We start from the raw sequence: 16,696 nt of genomic DNA, 5'->3' as shown, positions 1-16,696 counted from the left end.
GCCCCTAAATTAATTCCCAATTTAAATCCTATCAAATTGGACCAATTACTTCAATAGTTGACAGTGGTTATCGTATCATGACAAAACAAGGTGGTTTCCCTTCATAAATGACTCTCTAATAGGACCGTCTACCTGCATTCCTTTGGCTTTGTTGTTGTCATTGTTACTAAGGGCGCACCTAGGCTAACCTCACAAAGCACATAATAAAGTGCCCTGTATTTATGTCATTCATTGTTACTCAAAGTATAGGCCTTGATTGGCAGCAGGAACATTACCTGGGAGCTGGTTAGAAATGCGAACTCATAGGCTCCAATGTCAGACCAACCGAATTGGAAACTTGGGCAATGGGGCCAGGAAAATGGATTTTACCAGCCCTCCAGGGGATTCTGATGCACATTTAAGTCTGCCAACCACGGATGTAATTGAACTTTTCTTGCCAAGAAGACAAAGGGGAAAAAAAACAATAGAAAGAAATCATCAATGCTAATGATCCACAAGGTTGTCTTTATAAACTAGCAAAGCATGAATACTGTGTGAGGAGAGCTTAAGCATCAAGAACCAACTATTCGAGGTAAAGGTGACTGGTGGGCCTCTAGATTCACAGCTCTCCACCCTCACAAGGCATGGGACCCACAGATCACCTCTCAGAAATGTAAAGAAGTGTCTCATGCACTGAAATAGACTGAGAAAATACTAGTGAAACCAAATTCTTTAAACTCAAGTGAGAATATCACCCCATAAGACCATATGTCCTTGGAACTCTCAAAAGAATTTTTCATCCCCAAAAGTTTTCCCGCCTCAGCCTCTTCGGCCACGACTTTAGAGGTGTCCTTGGATTTCGCTCTGGAGGCCACATGCTCATTCTTCTTCTTTATTTTTCCAGTAAAGGGTTACCTTCCAGTTCAACATTAACCTTGGAAGAAGGGACCATCTACTTGACTTCTGAGCCCAATGCTCTGGAAATGCAGGACGATAATGCCTCCGTGCTTGATGTCTATTTAGTAAGTAATTTTTAGTTTCTTTTCCTTCCCTTCTGGCTTACAAAGGGACCCAGGCCATGGCTTACACAAGAACGAGTTCTGTATGACCAGGCATGCTTGGGTTTTAAAAGAAACAGTGGCACCCTGTCACTGCTACAAATGGTGTGTCTTCTCACGAGCCACGTTCTCCCACCGTTCATATAGAACATTACACAAAAGAACATGTAAGGTAAGAGCCTAAGCCACTACGTAATAAGCAAACAGATCCCCGATGGATGAGGCAGAGTGGGGCTCCTGGGCGTCATTCCCAACAGCGTCATGTCGTCTTTGACTCGGCTGTATCCGCTCGTGTGTGAGTCTTCATTTTGGGGTTACTGCCTTGATAATTGGTAGCTTAAGAGGCACAGAACCAGGTTGTGGGAAGAACCTAAATTCAGCACCAGAGAATCTTGGCTCAGTCTTTCCGTCCATTGTCACAGCCAGCTGGGCAGAAACCTCTCCAACTGTGTGTCCTTATCTGCCAAAGGAGGCAAATAATGCCCACCTCCCAAGGCTGCGTGGAGGATCGCGAGCGACCACGTGTGTGAACACCCCTTTGTGCCTGTCAGGTTGTCTGTAGAGGCTTAACTGAATTGTTAGATGTGGTCTAGAAAGATACCCTGATGGGCTACACAGTCAAAGAGCAGACTGAGTGTCTTCCCGGCAGGGTACATCTCACGCATTCTCTACATCCTTGTACGCCTGCACCAAATCACATGAAAGAGGTGAAGTGCTGATTTGGAATTTTCTACTTTTTAGTTTGCCAAGTCTGAGCCAATATTCTCCATCACTCTTAGTAGGCAAGCTGGACGTCGGGAATCGGTGCCACTTGATGCATGTCCCAGAGCAGCACATCTCCACACCCCATTTTATGCTTCTCCAGATCCCCCCACCTAGCACTGTGTTCCCTCAAGTGTCCTCTGCAGGACGGCAGTCACCCAGAATGTGATTCCTCAGCCTGAGGCCCTCTCATATCCTCCCACCTCTCCTGGAGTAAAATCCAGAGTCCGCAAGGCCCTAGGACGGTCTGGTCCTCCCACCTCTCTGACCTCGTCCCCTGCCTCTACCCTCCTTGCCAATGCCGTTCCAGCCACACTGGCCTCCTCAGGGTTCCTCCCGCAGACTGGGCACATTCCTGCCCCTGGATCTTTCCATTTGCTGCTCCTGTCTGGTCACTTTTTTTCAGCTGTGCCGTGCTCCCTCACGTCCTTCATGTCTCAGCCCAAACATCTCCTCCTCAGATAGGCTTTCCTTGACCCCCTATGTAAAATAGCAGCACCCTCCCAACCATTGTGAACAGATTTTTATTTTTCAGCCCCTGAATATCCTGGTTGTGGCGCACAGAATTTTTTTCCATTGAGCAATGCTCCTCTCTACACTGCCCTCACTTTTTAAAAAAAGTGAGTTATAGTAGATTGCAAAATCTTTTCAAAAGAGTTGGTTCCTCTCCATAACCAAAAAGATAGGGAATTAAATAGGAAACAAAATTATACTACTTTTTTGGTCCCATGGTAAAGTTTGGTTTCGTCTAGTAGAAATCAGGAAAGCTGAAATGTGAGAGGCCAAGTGAAACCTCATCTTCAGGAGCGCAGAATTCCTCCCACGTATGTCTTTACCAAAGCCGGACCTGCACCCACCAGGGGCATGAGACGCTCCCGAGGGGGATGCAGAATCACAGGTGCTTCAGTGGCCTTGCTGGTGCCGCTTCCTTATCCGCTGTCCCCTGTTCCTTTGGCGGGAAGGGTATCTTAGTCATTTTGATTGTTCCTCCGTGGTCCTATCAGTTTCATTTATAAGAATACTGCTATTTATTTGGTTTCGTTAGTGTCTAACTTGATTGCTTTTTTATGTCTGTATTTGACTTGCCTCAGAAGCCAAAGGGAAAAGCCACGGTATTAATTGTTGGTTGTGTTGAGGGCACCTGAGGACCAATTAGAAATAGAGGAATCATGGGAGGTTAGAATTGAAGGAGATAATGATGGCGTTGAGCCGGCTGGCGTGGTCCGCTTCCAGGCTTCCCAGCATGGCATTTGGCGTGGTTCAGAAGCATTGGAGGACAGGAGAGGAAAGGGAGAGGGTAACAAGACAGACATTTTTCTCACCAAGCTTGGAGAAAAACTGATCTAACCTAATCTTATTTTGTAGCTAATAACAATAAGCTATGAAACACTTTTGAGTATTTCCTACATGCCTGACACTGTCCTAAATACTTTATCTGTATTAACTCGTTTACTTCTCACTGCAACCCCATGAGACTGATGTGGTTACTAGCTCCACTTTACAGATAAGAAAATCGAGGCACGCGGAGATTATGCAGCGTGGCCCCGGTTATGCAGCCGGTCATCCATAAGAGCCGGGATTCAAACCAGTGGAGACTAGCCCAGAACCACACCCTTCATTGCTGAGCTGTGCTGCCTGGATGAGGAATTATGCTGCCTTTGCAATACTCAGATTAAACCCAGAGAGGTTAAATGACTTGTCCAAAATCAGACAAGGTAAGGCAGCATGAAAAATTTAGAGGAAAAAGGATACAGACACAAATTTGGGTTAATAAGCTTTCATTCTTCCTGGAGTCAATACGGAAGGTGAAACTTCAAGAAGAATAGTGGAAAGGAAACAGTTGGGTATTGTGGAAAGAGCGCAGGATTTTGAACAATAACAATAATGACCCAACGGAGCACATAGCGTGAGCCAGGCACTGTCCCAGTCTCTTCTTCCGCCAGCTCTTTCCTGAGGGCAGGTGCTCGCTCTGTCTCCATTCGTACAGATAAGGACGCTGAGGCTTAACTGACCAGTTCTCAGAGCTGGGAAATGGCAGAGCCAAAATCAACCCAGGCTCCTGCCTGAACCCGAAACCATGAAGCACCGGTCACTGTAGTCATTACTGATTATTGTTCCAAGTCTCACATCGTCTTGTTGGAATCATGCTCCTTATGAAGGTGAGAGATGTATTCAACAAGGAAGGAGTGGGGGTTTTTCTGTTGTGAATAGTTTTTGTAAAATTCTGCTTTCATCGTTTTTTCCTTTCTGGATGTTTTTTGATGTTCTACTTCAGCAGTTCTTAAACCTTTTGATCTCAGGACCCCTTTATACTCTTAAAAATTACTGAAGATCCCAAAGAGCTTTCATGTATGTCGGTTTTATCTATCAATATCTCATATTTTAAAAATAAAAAATAGTTTATATTTATTCATTAATTCATTTAAAATAATAACTCTGTTATCTTCAATATACTTTTTTTTTGAGGAAGCCTGGCCCTGAGCTGACATCCATGCCCATCTTCCTCTACTTTATATATGATACGCCTGCCACAGCATGGCTTCATGAGTGGTGCATAGGTCCATGCCCGGGATCCAAACTGGCAAACCCTGGGCCACTGAAGTGGAACATGTGAACTTAACCACTGCGCCACTGGGCCTGCCCCATCTTAAATATATTTTTATGAAAATAACTATTTTTCCAGAACAAAAATCAAATTAGTGAGGAGAGTGGCATTATTGTACCTTTTTGAAATCCCTGATGTCTGGCATCATGGAAGAGGCTGGATTCTCGTGCCTGGTTCTGCAATCATCTGTTGTGATGTGGCACGTCATTGTACTCCTCTGTGTACCCACAAGAGGGAATGAGAAGGAAGAGGCAAATAACAGCTTGGTATTATTAGGAAAGACCTGATGGATCCCTGGAAATGGTCCCTCAGACAATTGTTCTAGTACTTTAAATTAGTCCCTTCATCTGTGGCATAACCAAATGGGACAAATTAATTAGAGAGAAATAGGCTCCCAGATTTTGTGCTTATCTCTGCCTCTCATTAATCACTGACCTTGAATTAATCGCTCTTCTGGGGCCTCAGTTTTCTCATCTATAAAATGGATCATTAAAGCACCTCTAAGACCCCTTCCAGCTCTGACCGACTGTGACTCCTTGTAAATTACAAGGAGTTGCAGAAATAAGGCTTTTCCAGAGGAGCGACAGTGTTTCTCCAAATGTCACTGTTTCATCACATATTCTACCATAACCTTTCACAATATTTAAATTTAAATTTTATGGCAATATAGCCAGAAAGTTCTGCACCATTGACTTGTAATTCCGGGCGTGTTTTCATGCTGGAGATTTTTATTTTTGATTTTGCGTGATCTTCCAGATCTGAAAGGATACAGCTCATTGGCCTCCCTTCTCTGTTTTCATTTGCTTCTACCCTGTGAAAGAGGGAATGGAAAAGAAAAGGGCCAGAAGGGAAAACCAATCTTGTCTACACCTTCGTCTCTCCTTCCTCTTGGCCTGATTAGAATCCTCTTAATCATAGCCATCCTTATTTGAAGGACAGTGGGGGGCTTCTGTGATGACATTGTGTTCAGTGTTGTAGCCACACACAGTCAGATTTCTCTTGTAACCTTTCTCCTCCTTTAAGATACTGCGTGTCTCTCTTGGCAGTTGCAACCTAATCCCCTGGTGCTATTACTTGTATACTGATGGACAGAACTGTTTATATCCCTTTAAAAATATGATTTAAATCCAAATGATGTATGCACACTAGATAACATATGAAATTTCCTTTTTAAGGATGCACCCACGTTAGGTGCATGTAAATTAGGCCAGTTATCCTGATTTTTCCTGTGATTGGACATGAAATTAAAAGGATAGCTTCCCTTAAAAGGCAGCTAATTGTTCCATCGTCCTTATTAAGCATTTGTTCAGGCTTCCTGCTCCTAGCTATCCTGCGCGGCTTTGAAAAGGCCATTCACCGTCATGCTGTAGAGTTCCAGGCTATCTGATTCATTTGCAAATATTCAAATCAAGGGAGGTGTTTTTGAGGATGATTTTCTCCAATAACCAAAGATGTGCTTTCCATTGAATTTTGAGTTGATGACACAGATTAGGGTATTTAAAAGAATACAACAGAGATGAGCAAGCTCTATTGATTTAAAATGGGCAATCATGCCGTCTTCATAATAGAGCTAGATTCCACTTTTTGAATTGTCCCAGATATTCTAAGGACTGACGTTGTCACGGTAGCTGTTATTTCAGTTCCTAAGGCAGCTTCCTTGCCTGATGTAGAAGGCAATTTGGTGTTAATGGGAAGAGGAACAACCAGCAAAGCCACTGCCACTGAAAAATGTCATGGGTGAGAGTATCCTTTTATGACTAGCTGGGAATGGATGGGTAAGTGGGAAATAATGGGATTGCTTTTTTAATAATAGAGAAAGTTGAAAGATGGCTGCCACAGAACAATGACTTTCTTCTACTATTTAGTCCTGACGTTATGCTCTTTGCTTTTTTACACTTTCCATATGAACATCCTCTCCATAATATCTACTTTCATCCACATATGTGTCTCTGCAGAATGGCTGTTTGAAATGCAAAAAAAAGCTGTGGGCAAAGGCGAAGAAACAGTTACTCTGTTTTTTTAGCCATGCCAGTTCTGGAGATTACTGCCCTGACGTGTGGCGTTTGGACAGCTTGATTATTTAATGTGTCTCTGGGGTGGTTAATAATACTCTTTGATTACAGGATGAAGGGTGGCAGAGAAGTGAAAATGATTGAATTAACGGCTTATCATGCTATTATGTATGAGAAAAGCCTGAGAAAAAGAAGAAAAACACTTTAAATTAGGTCACGGGGGTCTTAGAAAATTCGTGGAACTTTTTGGCAACACAAAGTGCATTTCTGGGTTTGACTCCGCTGGCACTGAGGTTAATGACTTTCATGGGAAGTAGTGGGTCTCTTCAGTCACTCATTGTTTGAGCCAGTGTTGGCTGCTGCAAGGGGTGTTTATTTGAAACAGTGGCAATTCTATTGCTTCTCAGCAGAGTTAGGTTCCCCACCAACCAAAGATGCTGCTCGAGTTGGTAGATTTTTGTGAAAGCAAAGTAGGAAGAGAAAAGGCCAACGCTGCCTTTGGCTCATAAGGCATTGAGCCAGGATGGCACCATCCTCCTACCATATGACCACGTTGTGGAGAAGGAAGAGATTTCAGAAAGGGCAAAATGGGGCCCTTTCTCTCCAGAAATGCTTGGCCCCCTTAGTTATTGACCAAATAATATTTCCAAGATACGTGGAGGAGCTGAAAAAATGGATCCCACTCCTTGAGTCCCAGAGCACCTACAAGGGATTTCTGTACTGAAACAAGAGTGGCGCAAGCTTCAAATTAATGAGGCAACCCATTGGTCTGGATTAGGAGGTCACCCGTAGGTTTTGAATTTTTTGTTGAGGAGGAGGATTAGCCCTGAGCTAACATCCTCTGCCAATCTTTCTCCTCCTGCTGAGGAAGATTGGCCCTGAGCTAACTGTGCTATCTGTGCCCACCTTCCTCTTTTCTATGTGGGTCACCTGCCACAGCATGGCCTGATGAGTGGTGGTGTGTAGGTCCACGCCTGGGATCCAAAATGGCAAACCCCGGGCCACCTAAGCAGAGCATGCGAACCTAACTGCCACGCCACTCAGCTGGCCCCAGTTTTAATGTTTTTAACTGTGTGTGAGGATTCGTTTAGGAAATTGGAGTTATACTGGCTTTTCAGTTAAATTAGGCCCAGATAGCAAGCAAAAGCACAGTTTGCAGGGCTATCGTAGCAGGTTATTTTTCTGTTATGTCCTAGCTTTACAGTGCATCGTGGCCTCACAGGCCAGCTTCATTTCTGCCTTCTTCAAGGCCAGTTCTGCTCTTCAGCCTGCCTGCGCCTCCTAGTACATCCAGGCCCTCCACCGCAGCCCATCATTTCTCCTCCTTTGCCTCTTCCCTTGCCCACTCCCTGCAGACTCTCCCTGCTGCTTCTGTTTCTGCTTTCTCTTTCTGTCTTCTCCCTTGTCACAGGAAGCCAGGCTGGTCTCCTGAGCCTTTCTAACTCTTGGGAAAAGTGTGTTTGAGGAAGAACAGTCTCTAATGGTATGAACTTGGGGTCTACCAGGCCCTGAGTCTGCAGGAAACAAATAGCAAACTCAAAAGGAACCAGATTAGGCACATATGAGAATTGTAGAGGAAGCAACTTTAAATCATACCTGTGGACCTAGTGAACAGGGCCAGCCTCATCCATACCATTCGCTCTTCTGGGATCTGAGGAGGAATGGGAAAATGTGCGGAAGGGAGGATGTGTGAGTACTGTCCACTTGACACAAAATAAGGCCCCTTCAGTGTGATGAATGGTGGGAAGATGGCTCAGAAGTGGGGATCTGAGGACTTGGCTTCCTTTTGCTTGGTCTCTGCCTGTGTTAGTTGCCTAGGGCTGCCCTAAAGCAAAGTACCCCAATCTAGGTGGCTTGAACAACAGAAATTTATCAGGTGTCAGTAGGACTGTATTCCCTCTGAAGGCTTTAGGAGAGGACCCTCCCTGCCTCCTCCAGCTTCCAGTGGCTCCATGTGGTTTTGGCATTCTTTGATTTGCATCACTCTCATCTCTGCCTCTGTCTCCACATGGCCTTCTTCCCAGGGCCTCTATCTCTCTGTGTCCTTTCTTCTTCTTGTGGGGACACCAGCCATTGGATTTAGGGCCCATCCTCATCCACTGTGACCTCATCTTAACTAATTACATCTGCAAAGATCATATTTCCAAATAAGGTCACATTCCGAAGTTCCAGATAGACGTGAATTTGGGGGGGACACTAGTCAACCCCCTGTGCTGCCTTACTGAGGGGCCTGTGGATTGTCCCTTACCCTGCCTGCTCCTGTTTTCCCGTTCACGTCTCCTCTCCCTGGCTAAATCCCTGTGAGGTTGGGTAGATGTTTCCAAATTACTCTGGACTCCTCACAAAAAGATGTCAGGTAAATGAATGCATTAACAGGCACAGTCACACAGTCACCTGTTAGGCACATACTGTGTGTTAGAAATAAAATCCCTGAGGGTGGACCACGGCTTTGGTATTTTTAAAAGCTCCCTGTACACCAAGCGCTGAGATCCATTGAGCTTGTTGACAGGGTTCTTGGACTCCGAGCATCCTATAATTCTTCTGGACTAGATGTAAGGGAGAACTTTGTCACTCTCCCAGGGCCCCTTCTAAGATGTTTGGCTAGTTAGAATCAAGTATATTTTTACTTTAACATAAAGCAAAGCTGAGCTGAACCCCGGAGGCTCCTGCCATGCTCGGCTATAAATTGGCCTCGTGATTGTGTTCCTGCTTTCAGCAAACTCTGCTGCCACCTTCTGGTGGAAAGCACCTCTGAGCAAGAAGGATGAGGAGCCATTGAAGTGCTTGAACTGAAAGCTAAATAGGAGCGAGAGTGCCGCTCAGAGGACTGTTTCCCCTCCATGTAACAGCACTTCATCACAGCCTCTCAGTGCGGTGTGCGCACGCTCGGCAGGGGCCCATCTTCAGACGTTAAGGGCAGCTCCCTCTGAAGGCTCAGCACTTACAACCTTCCAGGTAGGATCAGAGGCCACAATGGCAATCAGGCACAAAAATGAAGGTGCTGGTCTTCCCTGGGATCCCAGTGTGCCCTTCTCATCCATCACGGCCGTTCCACCTGAGCCTCTTTGGAAGGGCCCCTTGGCAGTTGGGGGATTCAACAAGAAAATGCTTCTTTCTACTGCTTAGGCAGCAACTTTAACAAAGTATCAACAAATATGGGGTGGAAAAAGCCTTTTCTTCACTTTCCATCTTTGACAGGTCGTCCCTCACAGCCGCTCAACTCCCCAGTGGCTGTAGCTTTCGAAGTAACCCCCAACAGGTTATAGGATTAAGTATAATAAAATTCAAATACAGATTCTTATTCAAAAAAGAAAACTTTCTAAATCTCTGTAAAGGCTACCATATTAATTTCCTGGTGTTCCCACAACAAAGTACCACAGACTGGGTGGCTCCAAGAACGGAACCACAGTTCTGGAGGCCGGAAGTACAAGATCAAGGTGTCAGCAGGGTTGGCTCCTTCTGAGGGCTGTGAGGGAATCGTTCTAGGTGCCCCCCCCCCCCACCCTTAGCTTGTAGATGGCTGTCTTCTCCCTGTGTCTTCACACCATCTTCCCTCTATGTATCTGTCTCTGTGTCCAAATTTCCCCTTGTTATAAGGACATCAGTCATATTGGATTAGGGCCCACCCTAAGGACCTTATCTTGATTGCCTCTGTAAAGACCCTATATCCAAATAAGGTCATATTCTGGGGTATTAGGGGTTAGGACTTCAACATGTGGATTTTGAGGAGATGGAATTCCACTCATAATGGCTATTGTGTGCTTTTATAAAGAAAAATGGTACCTATAAAAAAGAAGGTAGCTGAGGGGAAAGGCTTCATGGGGGTGCAGCTTCTGTTTCCTCCCCTCTGGACCGTGGCCCGGGGCCTCTGGCATCTTATGCTTTCCTTCTGCATAGGTGAGAGAAAAGCCCGAGGCCTCATCCAAAGGCAGTGCTCCTTTTCAAATGAAATCAGGACCATGTTCGACCCCGCAGCGTTTTCCAAATGTGACAGAAGCAGAGATCAGAGTGAATTTGGTTGTGGCCCCGGGGCTATATGATAGATAATCAGGTAACCGTTGGGTTTACAGTTAGCAGAAGTCACTCAAGTGCTGGAAAGTCCGCTGTAGAATTGTCAGCCCGTGTATATCATTGATGCCCTCAGGCTTCTCTTGGGTCTTTGGAAAACGAATTAATCAGGCAGGGAACTGTGTTGAAATATTGCTGCTGCACTAACAGTTTTCAAATGAGAGGCCATAATCCTAAATCCACCCCGTGAGACATCCCAGATGAGTGCCAGCTTTTTCCTTGGGTCTGTTTTCCTCTTATCAGTGACCTATCTGCTGGTCGCTAGGGAATCCTTTGAATAGGGCTTTGGGGGGTTGGCAGAAGACCTGGCATCCATGTGTTGCCAAAACTTCAGACTTCAACATAGTAGTTTTCATCTGAATTTTACACACCCTTCAAGGACACTCCAATTCCCCCCTTCTACTCAAGGCTTCCTGCTTAAAGCCCCTGTGGTCCCTGGTCATTGAGAAAGAGTAATGTAACCTCTGATTCTGAATCTAAATTTTTTTTAAGTGCGAAGGTAGGAAGCTTAGAGAAGCTTGGGTCCAAGGCTCCTTGCCTCTATAAAATCCCACAGCAGTGTGACGTGACGCCGTCCAGCCACTCTGTCCTGATTCCTGTAGCACTAGCATCTGTAGCCCTCTCGGCTCCTAAGAAAAGGGTGAGCTTTTGGATTCCTGCTGCTGTCGGACAAAGAGACCTCCCACTTCAATCCACCCCCAAGTGATTGTGCTTTGTGCGGTAACCCCCACTGTGAGGTAGATACGAATATAATAAAATGTAAATATAGAACTTGAGGTTAAAAAAAAGATTCAAGACTTCCCAGAGCCCAGTGGTGGCTGCTTGGTGTTTGAAATTCAGGGATCTCTGAGAAAGCAGTCTGGTGAACCCAGAGATGGAGGGGACTCCAGAGCCAAGGGGATGATGTTAGGTTGAGGCACCGAGAAGCCTGTGTATGCATTTGTGGTGATGCTGTGGGTTTAGACGAAAATGAGTGCAGCGAGGCAGGACGAGTTCCTGTGCTCTCATGGCAACGGGAGGAACATCGGCCAAAAGATAAGAACAACAGAAAACAGAAAAAAACAGAGCGAGGCTGGGGAAAATAGAATCCAGGAATTGCTGACAGAAACAGGGGCTTGGTCCAGGAAAAGGAAATAAGGGACGTACAGCCCACGGTAGCCTGGAGAGAAATCCATGCTTTCCCGGGAGGTATTTTGGCAAAGAATTTCCACTTGAAACCACGGTGAGGGTTTGGACCCAGAAAGGGGAGGATCCTGCTTCCGTGGGGCCCTGGGACTGACCCCTGAAGTGGTTGTAGTTAAAAAGAGCCTCGCCCCTGAGGGTTAAGAGCTCGCAGAGTGTGGAGGCCCCATGGACTCGGCCTATCCCGCTGTCATGAAGCTCTGCCTTTCATCTCAGCTCTGCCCTAACATTTCCTCACACCACATTCCTGATCTTATGAGAGTCTATTGGGTCACTGTCTTTTAAACAGTAGGCTGAAGGTACGTATGTGTTTCAGGGAAAAGGTTGAAAAAAAGGGAGGGTTGGAAATGAACCTAGAAATGAGAACTCAGAAACTTCTCACCTTTGATGCCCTACCCTGGCTCTGAGAAGTGAACTTAGACCTCCCTAGGTTAGGAAGCCCTACTTTTGGGGTCCCCCTGAGGGTATCTGGCTTCCCTGCGATGCAGTCCGCCCTCGTAAAGGGCTTCTTCTTGGTTAGTGAGTGAACAGACTGTGTTTAATTTGCTCTTTTCCTTTATTTCTCTGTGTTTTAAATAATTTTAATATTGAAAAAGCTTTGCAGTCTTTGACCACGTGTGTGTATTAGAGTCTAGGTGGAAATAAAAATACACTCTCTCACACACACACCCCCACACATAAACACACATATGTGGAATAAACAACAGTAGGGCTTAAGGCCACAGAAATACCTAAATACTCTCCTTTTGTTTACTTGTCATACCAACTGTTATCACGCCTTTACCTTCAGGTCTCAGAATTTAAAATATATCTTGGATTCTCAGAACACTACGTGCACAGGAAGAAACTCTGGCATCTCTGTGGACAAATAATTGTGTGTGCACATCCACACAGCAGTTCAGCAGATGACAGAGCTGAAGTGTCGTTCTGTCTGTCATCCCATCTCTGAGATCTGGCTGTGTTCTCTTGCCAAAGCACCAGATCCCATTTCTGTTTCTGAAGCCACCAGGTCAGGAGCAGGTTGGATCCCTGAGGAGCCCATCTTCGTGCTGGGAGCTGGAGGGACTTACACGTGCCACATTTTTGAGAATAAAGTCATGTTATCATTTTCTTCTAAGATAGACAGCTGGTACTTGTGTCTCTTCAGTGATGGGCTATGTAGGACTTGAGGGTTATAATTTGAAGAAAGGAAAATTATAGCATACACGTATATACACACATATACACACTGTATCTCTCCTTAGAAAACTTTATCCCTTACAGCTACCCTATAAAGTAGGGTTTATTACCCCCATTTTACAGATAAAACAAATAAGGAGCAAAGAAGGTTGAGTTACTTGCGTGATGTCCTATAGCTGTACTAATCAGGAAATCAGTGGGTTTAACCCACTGTGTCTGTCTCTAAAGTCTGAACGTGGTCCCATTTCCCCATGTGTATCTTAGCACAACTAGCACAGGTCGGATTAGCTGCCTCTGACCTTAAATGGTTACCATTTTAGGTTAAACATTTGCTGGACATACTTTCACTCCCCAGCCGCAGGGATCGCGTTTGAAAACAAATACAGCGTTCGTGAGTTCAAGACCATGTTCAGGTTCTCCTTATTGGCCTCAGGCCTGTGATATACCACAGCACATTCCCAAAGCGCTGCACTTAGAGGGCAGGGATGTGTCTTAGCCAGCATTGTTGTTTTCTGCGTCCCTAGCACGGTGCTGTGATTTAGTGAGGACTTAAACCTTGGTGTAATGAACACGTCGGTCCACCAGAGAAGCGTATGCTATGCTAATCCTTGCGGAAGCATCCCCAGCCTAACGCACCCCACTTCTACCTCCACGTTTCCCAGGCACAAGTCATTGGGAAGAATCATGAACATGTGTTCCTACTCATGAGGAGCAGTTATAAATTGATGCCAAAACTTAGTCTTACAGCCGCTTGCTTTCTTTTTCTCCCCTCAGTAAGCGACAGTGGAGACCACCTAAGCCAGTGGATGAGACATGAACACAGTCGTGGGAGAGAAGTTTCTCCACTCCAGAATCACTCAAAGGAACTTGGCTGAGCCCCACGATACACAGAGTAATGATCAACTGGATTTAGGAGTTCGAGACGTCAGGGGAACCTTGGACCATAGGCTGACCAGCAGATGTGATGTGAAAAATACCACACTACTCTGTCCTTTGCTGTTGCTTGCTGAACTGTGGAGAACTGCATGAACTATATTTAAGCTGCTTCCTATACCATTGCCAATCACCTTTTTGGACTTGGAAGTGCTATTTTCCTATTGACACTTGCATTATGTCATTTTGCATGCATCCAGTCATTATACATAAGCAACATATGTAACCTGCTTATATATTTTTTAAAATCCATCCATGCAAAATGGTAAATAAAGTATAAATTCTCTTTTTTGCAAAATTATAATCATAGCCCATGTCATTAAAAGTTTAAATTGGTTTCATATGAAGATCAGTGTAATAGGTCTGCATATACTTTATAGAAAACTAGCTTCTATAAAGATTTTTTCACTGTTTACTAGTGAAATGAGAAAAGCAAAGCTATTTATAAAAGGCCTTATGTTGTGTACATACATTGTCTTTGAAATATTTGTGATTTAGTTTATTGCTTGTAAAAGAGAAATTATATAATTTATTTAGTAAATACTATTGTAAACTATAGTTTTATTGAGAGAAATAAAATATTTTGTTCTCAGTTGTGGTATTACATTAATTCCAATGATTTATGGTCTTTACATTTCTTTATTAATTAAAAATAACCTAGGCACTCTTCATTTTTAGATATTCAGGAAGCCTATATAAAGTGACTCTCATGACAGATGAAAATGGAGAGAAAATTCTCAGGGCCTTGAGAAAAGACTCAATAGCAGATTCTGCTCAACTCATCCAAGAGACTTTCTCAGATGTCCTGCTGTATTAGTCAGCTTTCACTATGTTATGCTGTGATAGAAAAGCAAACATAAATCTCTGGATCCCCTAAATCTCTGGATAGGGGGTCCAGAGCAGCCCCTATCTAAGACATGCCACTTGAAGGCACAAGAAAAAAAAAGTGATAGTGGAACCAAGCAATGGGAACTCATAAAGCTTCTGCTTAAAGGCAGCTTCCAGTACTTCTTGCATTGCACTGGCCAAAGCAAATGACATTGACAAGTTTGACATCAAAGGGGTGGGAAGTATACATCTCACATAGGAATGGACTCAGCAGAGAGAGGCCGTGAAGAATTTTAAGCAATTAATGCATCTACACCATCTCATGAGTGTCCCAAGCAGCAGATGCTTAAGAGGTTGCACAATCCTACACTGGGGGGAAAATTATTAGAAAGCAAAATGACCAAGGCTGCAGAAAGACATTCCTGATGAGTAAGATGCTCAGTGTAAAATACTACAGGTTAAAGCAAGCTGATTCTTGTAAGCAAACATGGTATTAACTTTTGTAAGTAGAGCCTAGAGCCACGGTTACTCGGTATAAGCAGTAATTTTACCTGCAGACTTGCTGCTGAGAATCTGTCCTGGGTGGGGATGTCAACGGGAAATTCTACTGAAGCGGATTACTGAGGATTCTTTGCCTCTCTCTCCCTCGTATTCTTATGTGCTAGCAGATACTCTCCCTCACTACAGGGGTTTACCTAGCTGGAATTCCACTCTTGCCCCTCCCATTTGTAAACCTACCCATTGATCTGGGAAGGAGTCCTTAGCCCAGGACCCATTGATTCCCAAGAAAGTCATAGAAGGATATTAATAGGGCCATGAAATAATTACACAAGTTGGGTATGCCTTTGTGTATCCAAGGGGTTTTTAATGAAGGCTATAGTTTCCATCAATTCAGTGACCTAGACCTGAGAAATGTTAAGAACCATTATTTTAAAGCCTAGCTCAAATACTATTTCAATGCCATAGAGCTATGATCCTCAATCCTCTACCCCTACCACCATCACCCTTGGTCGGCCTGTAGTCATCTCACTTGTCTCATAAAACCTCAACATTTTGCTTAATAATTGAGATCATTTACATACAGTAGAGTGCACAACTGTGTAGTTCAATGAATATTTACACATGTATACACGCATGTAACCAGCACCCAAAAGAAGATATAGAATATTTCCAGCTAACCTACAGGCTCTTTCATGCCCCTTCCCCATCAATGCCATTGGTAAGATTGATGCCTCCCCATGAATGCCCCAAAGGTAGCCATTACTATGGCTTCTATCATCATGGATTCATTTTGTCAGTTCTTGAACTTTATATAACTGGAATCATACAGTAAGTAACCTTTATTTGGCTTTTTGTTATTGTTGCTCAACACTATATGAGGTTCGTTCATTTTGTTGTATGTAGTGAAAGCACATTCTTTTTCATTAGTAGTCTATTGTATGACTATTCCACAATTTTCTACTCTATTGCTGGTTGACATGTGGGTAGCTTCCAATTTGAGGCTGTAAGCATGCACTTTGAAAGATGAACGATGAGACTCCCAGACCTCTTCCTCCACACAGTTCCTAGTTGCAGACAACTTGACTTCTAGTATCCATACTGGATGTGGAAGAATTTTCTCTGATAAATATCACTACCAGGAAGTGGGTGACTATTCTCTAATTTGCCTAGGATAGTCTGAGTTTATGCCTGACAATCAGGCATAGTAACAGCACATACTTTCACTCTCAGAAATATTCCATTTTGGACCACAAATTATAAGGTTAACTTACTAAGAGGGAAAGTTTAAAGGTAATAACATTGGAACTTCCCCCAACAATTGACTCAACCAGGGCACCCTACAGAGAAATTCAGCTACAAGACACCCCCCTCAAGACACCCAGTGCTCACAGCATTTAGTCCCTGTTTATTTTATTTTATTTTATTTTATTTTTTGCTGAGGAATATTGGCCCTGAGCTAACATCTGTGCCCATCTTCCTCTGTTTTATATATGGGACACCTGCCAAAGCATGGCTTGATGAGCCGTGCATAGGTCTGTGCCCAGGATCTGAACTCGTGAACCCCAAGGCCACCAAAGTGGAGCACGTGA

The 16,696-nt window shown here is 44.2% G+C and overlaps 1 protein-coding gene across 9 annotated transcripts in view; it reads left to right on the top strand.

The window, feature by feature from the left end:
• Positions 1–14,370, top strand: part of PIP5K1B (phosphatidylinositol-4-phosphate 5-kinase type 1 beta) — a 279,387-nt gene extending 265,017 nt beyond the window's left edge. For 7 of the 9 annotated variants that reach the window (XM_023627257.2, XM_023627253.2, XM_070248643.1 and 4 more), the window contains 2 exons: positions 884–1,001; positions 13,620–14,370. In XM_023627257.2, the coding sequence (XP_023483025.1) occupies positions 884–1,001; positions 13,620–13,622 (121 nt within the window). In that variant the 3' untranslated portion in view covers positions 13,623–14,370. The remainder of the gene's footprint in view (positions 1–883; positions 1,002–13,619) is intronic. The other 2 variants (XM_070248645.1, XM_070248644.1) reach the window with 1 other exon arrangement.
• Positions 14,371–16,696: the final 2,326 nt, after the last annotated feature.

The sequence above is a fragment of the Equus caballus genome, chromosome 23 (genome assembly GCF_041296265.1).
Source record: "Equus caballus isolate H_3958 breed thoroughbred chromosome 23, TB-T2T, whole genome shotgun sequence".
NCBI lineage: Eukaryota > Metazoa > Chordata > Mammalia > Perissodactyla > Equidae > Equus > Equus caballus.
Note: the sequence above shows the minus strand (reverse complement) of the source record. Positions and strands in the feature narration are given on the sequence as shown.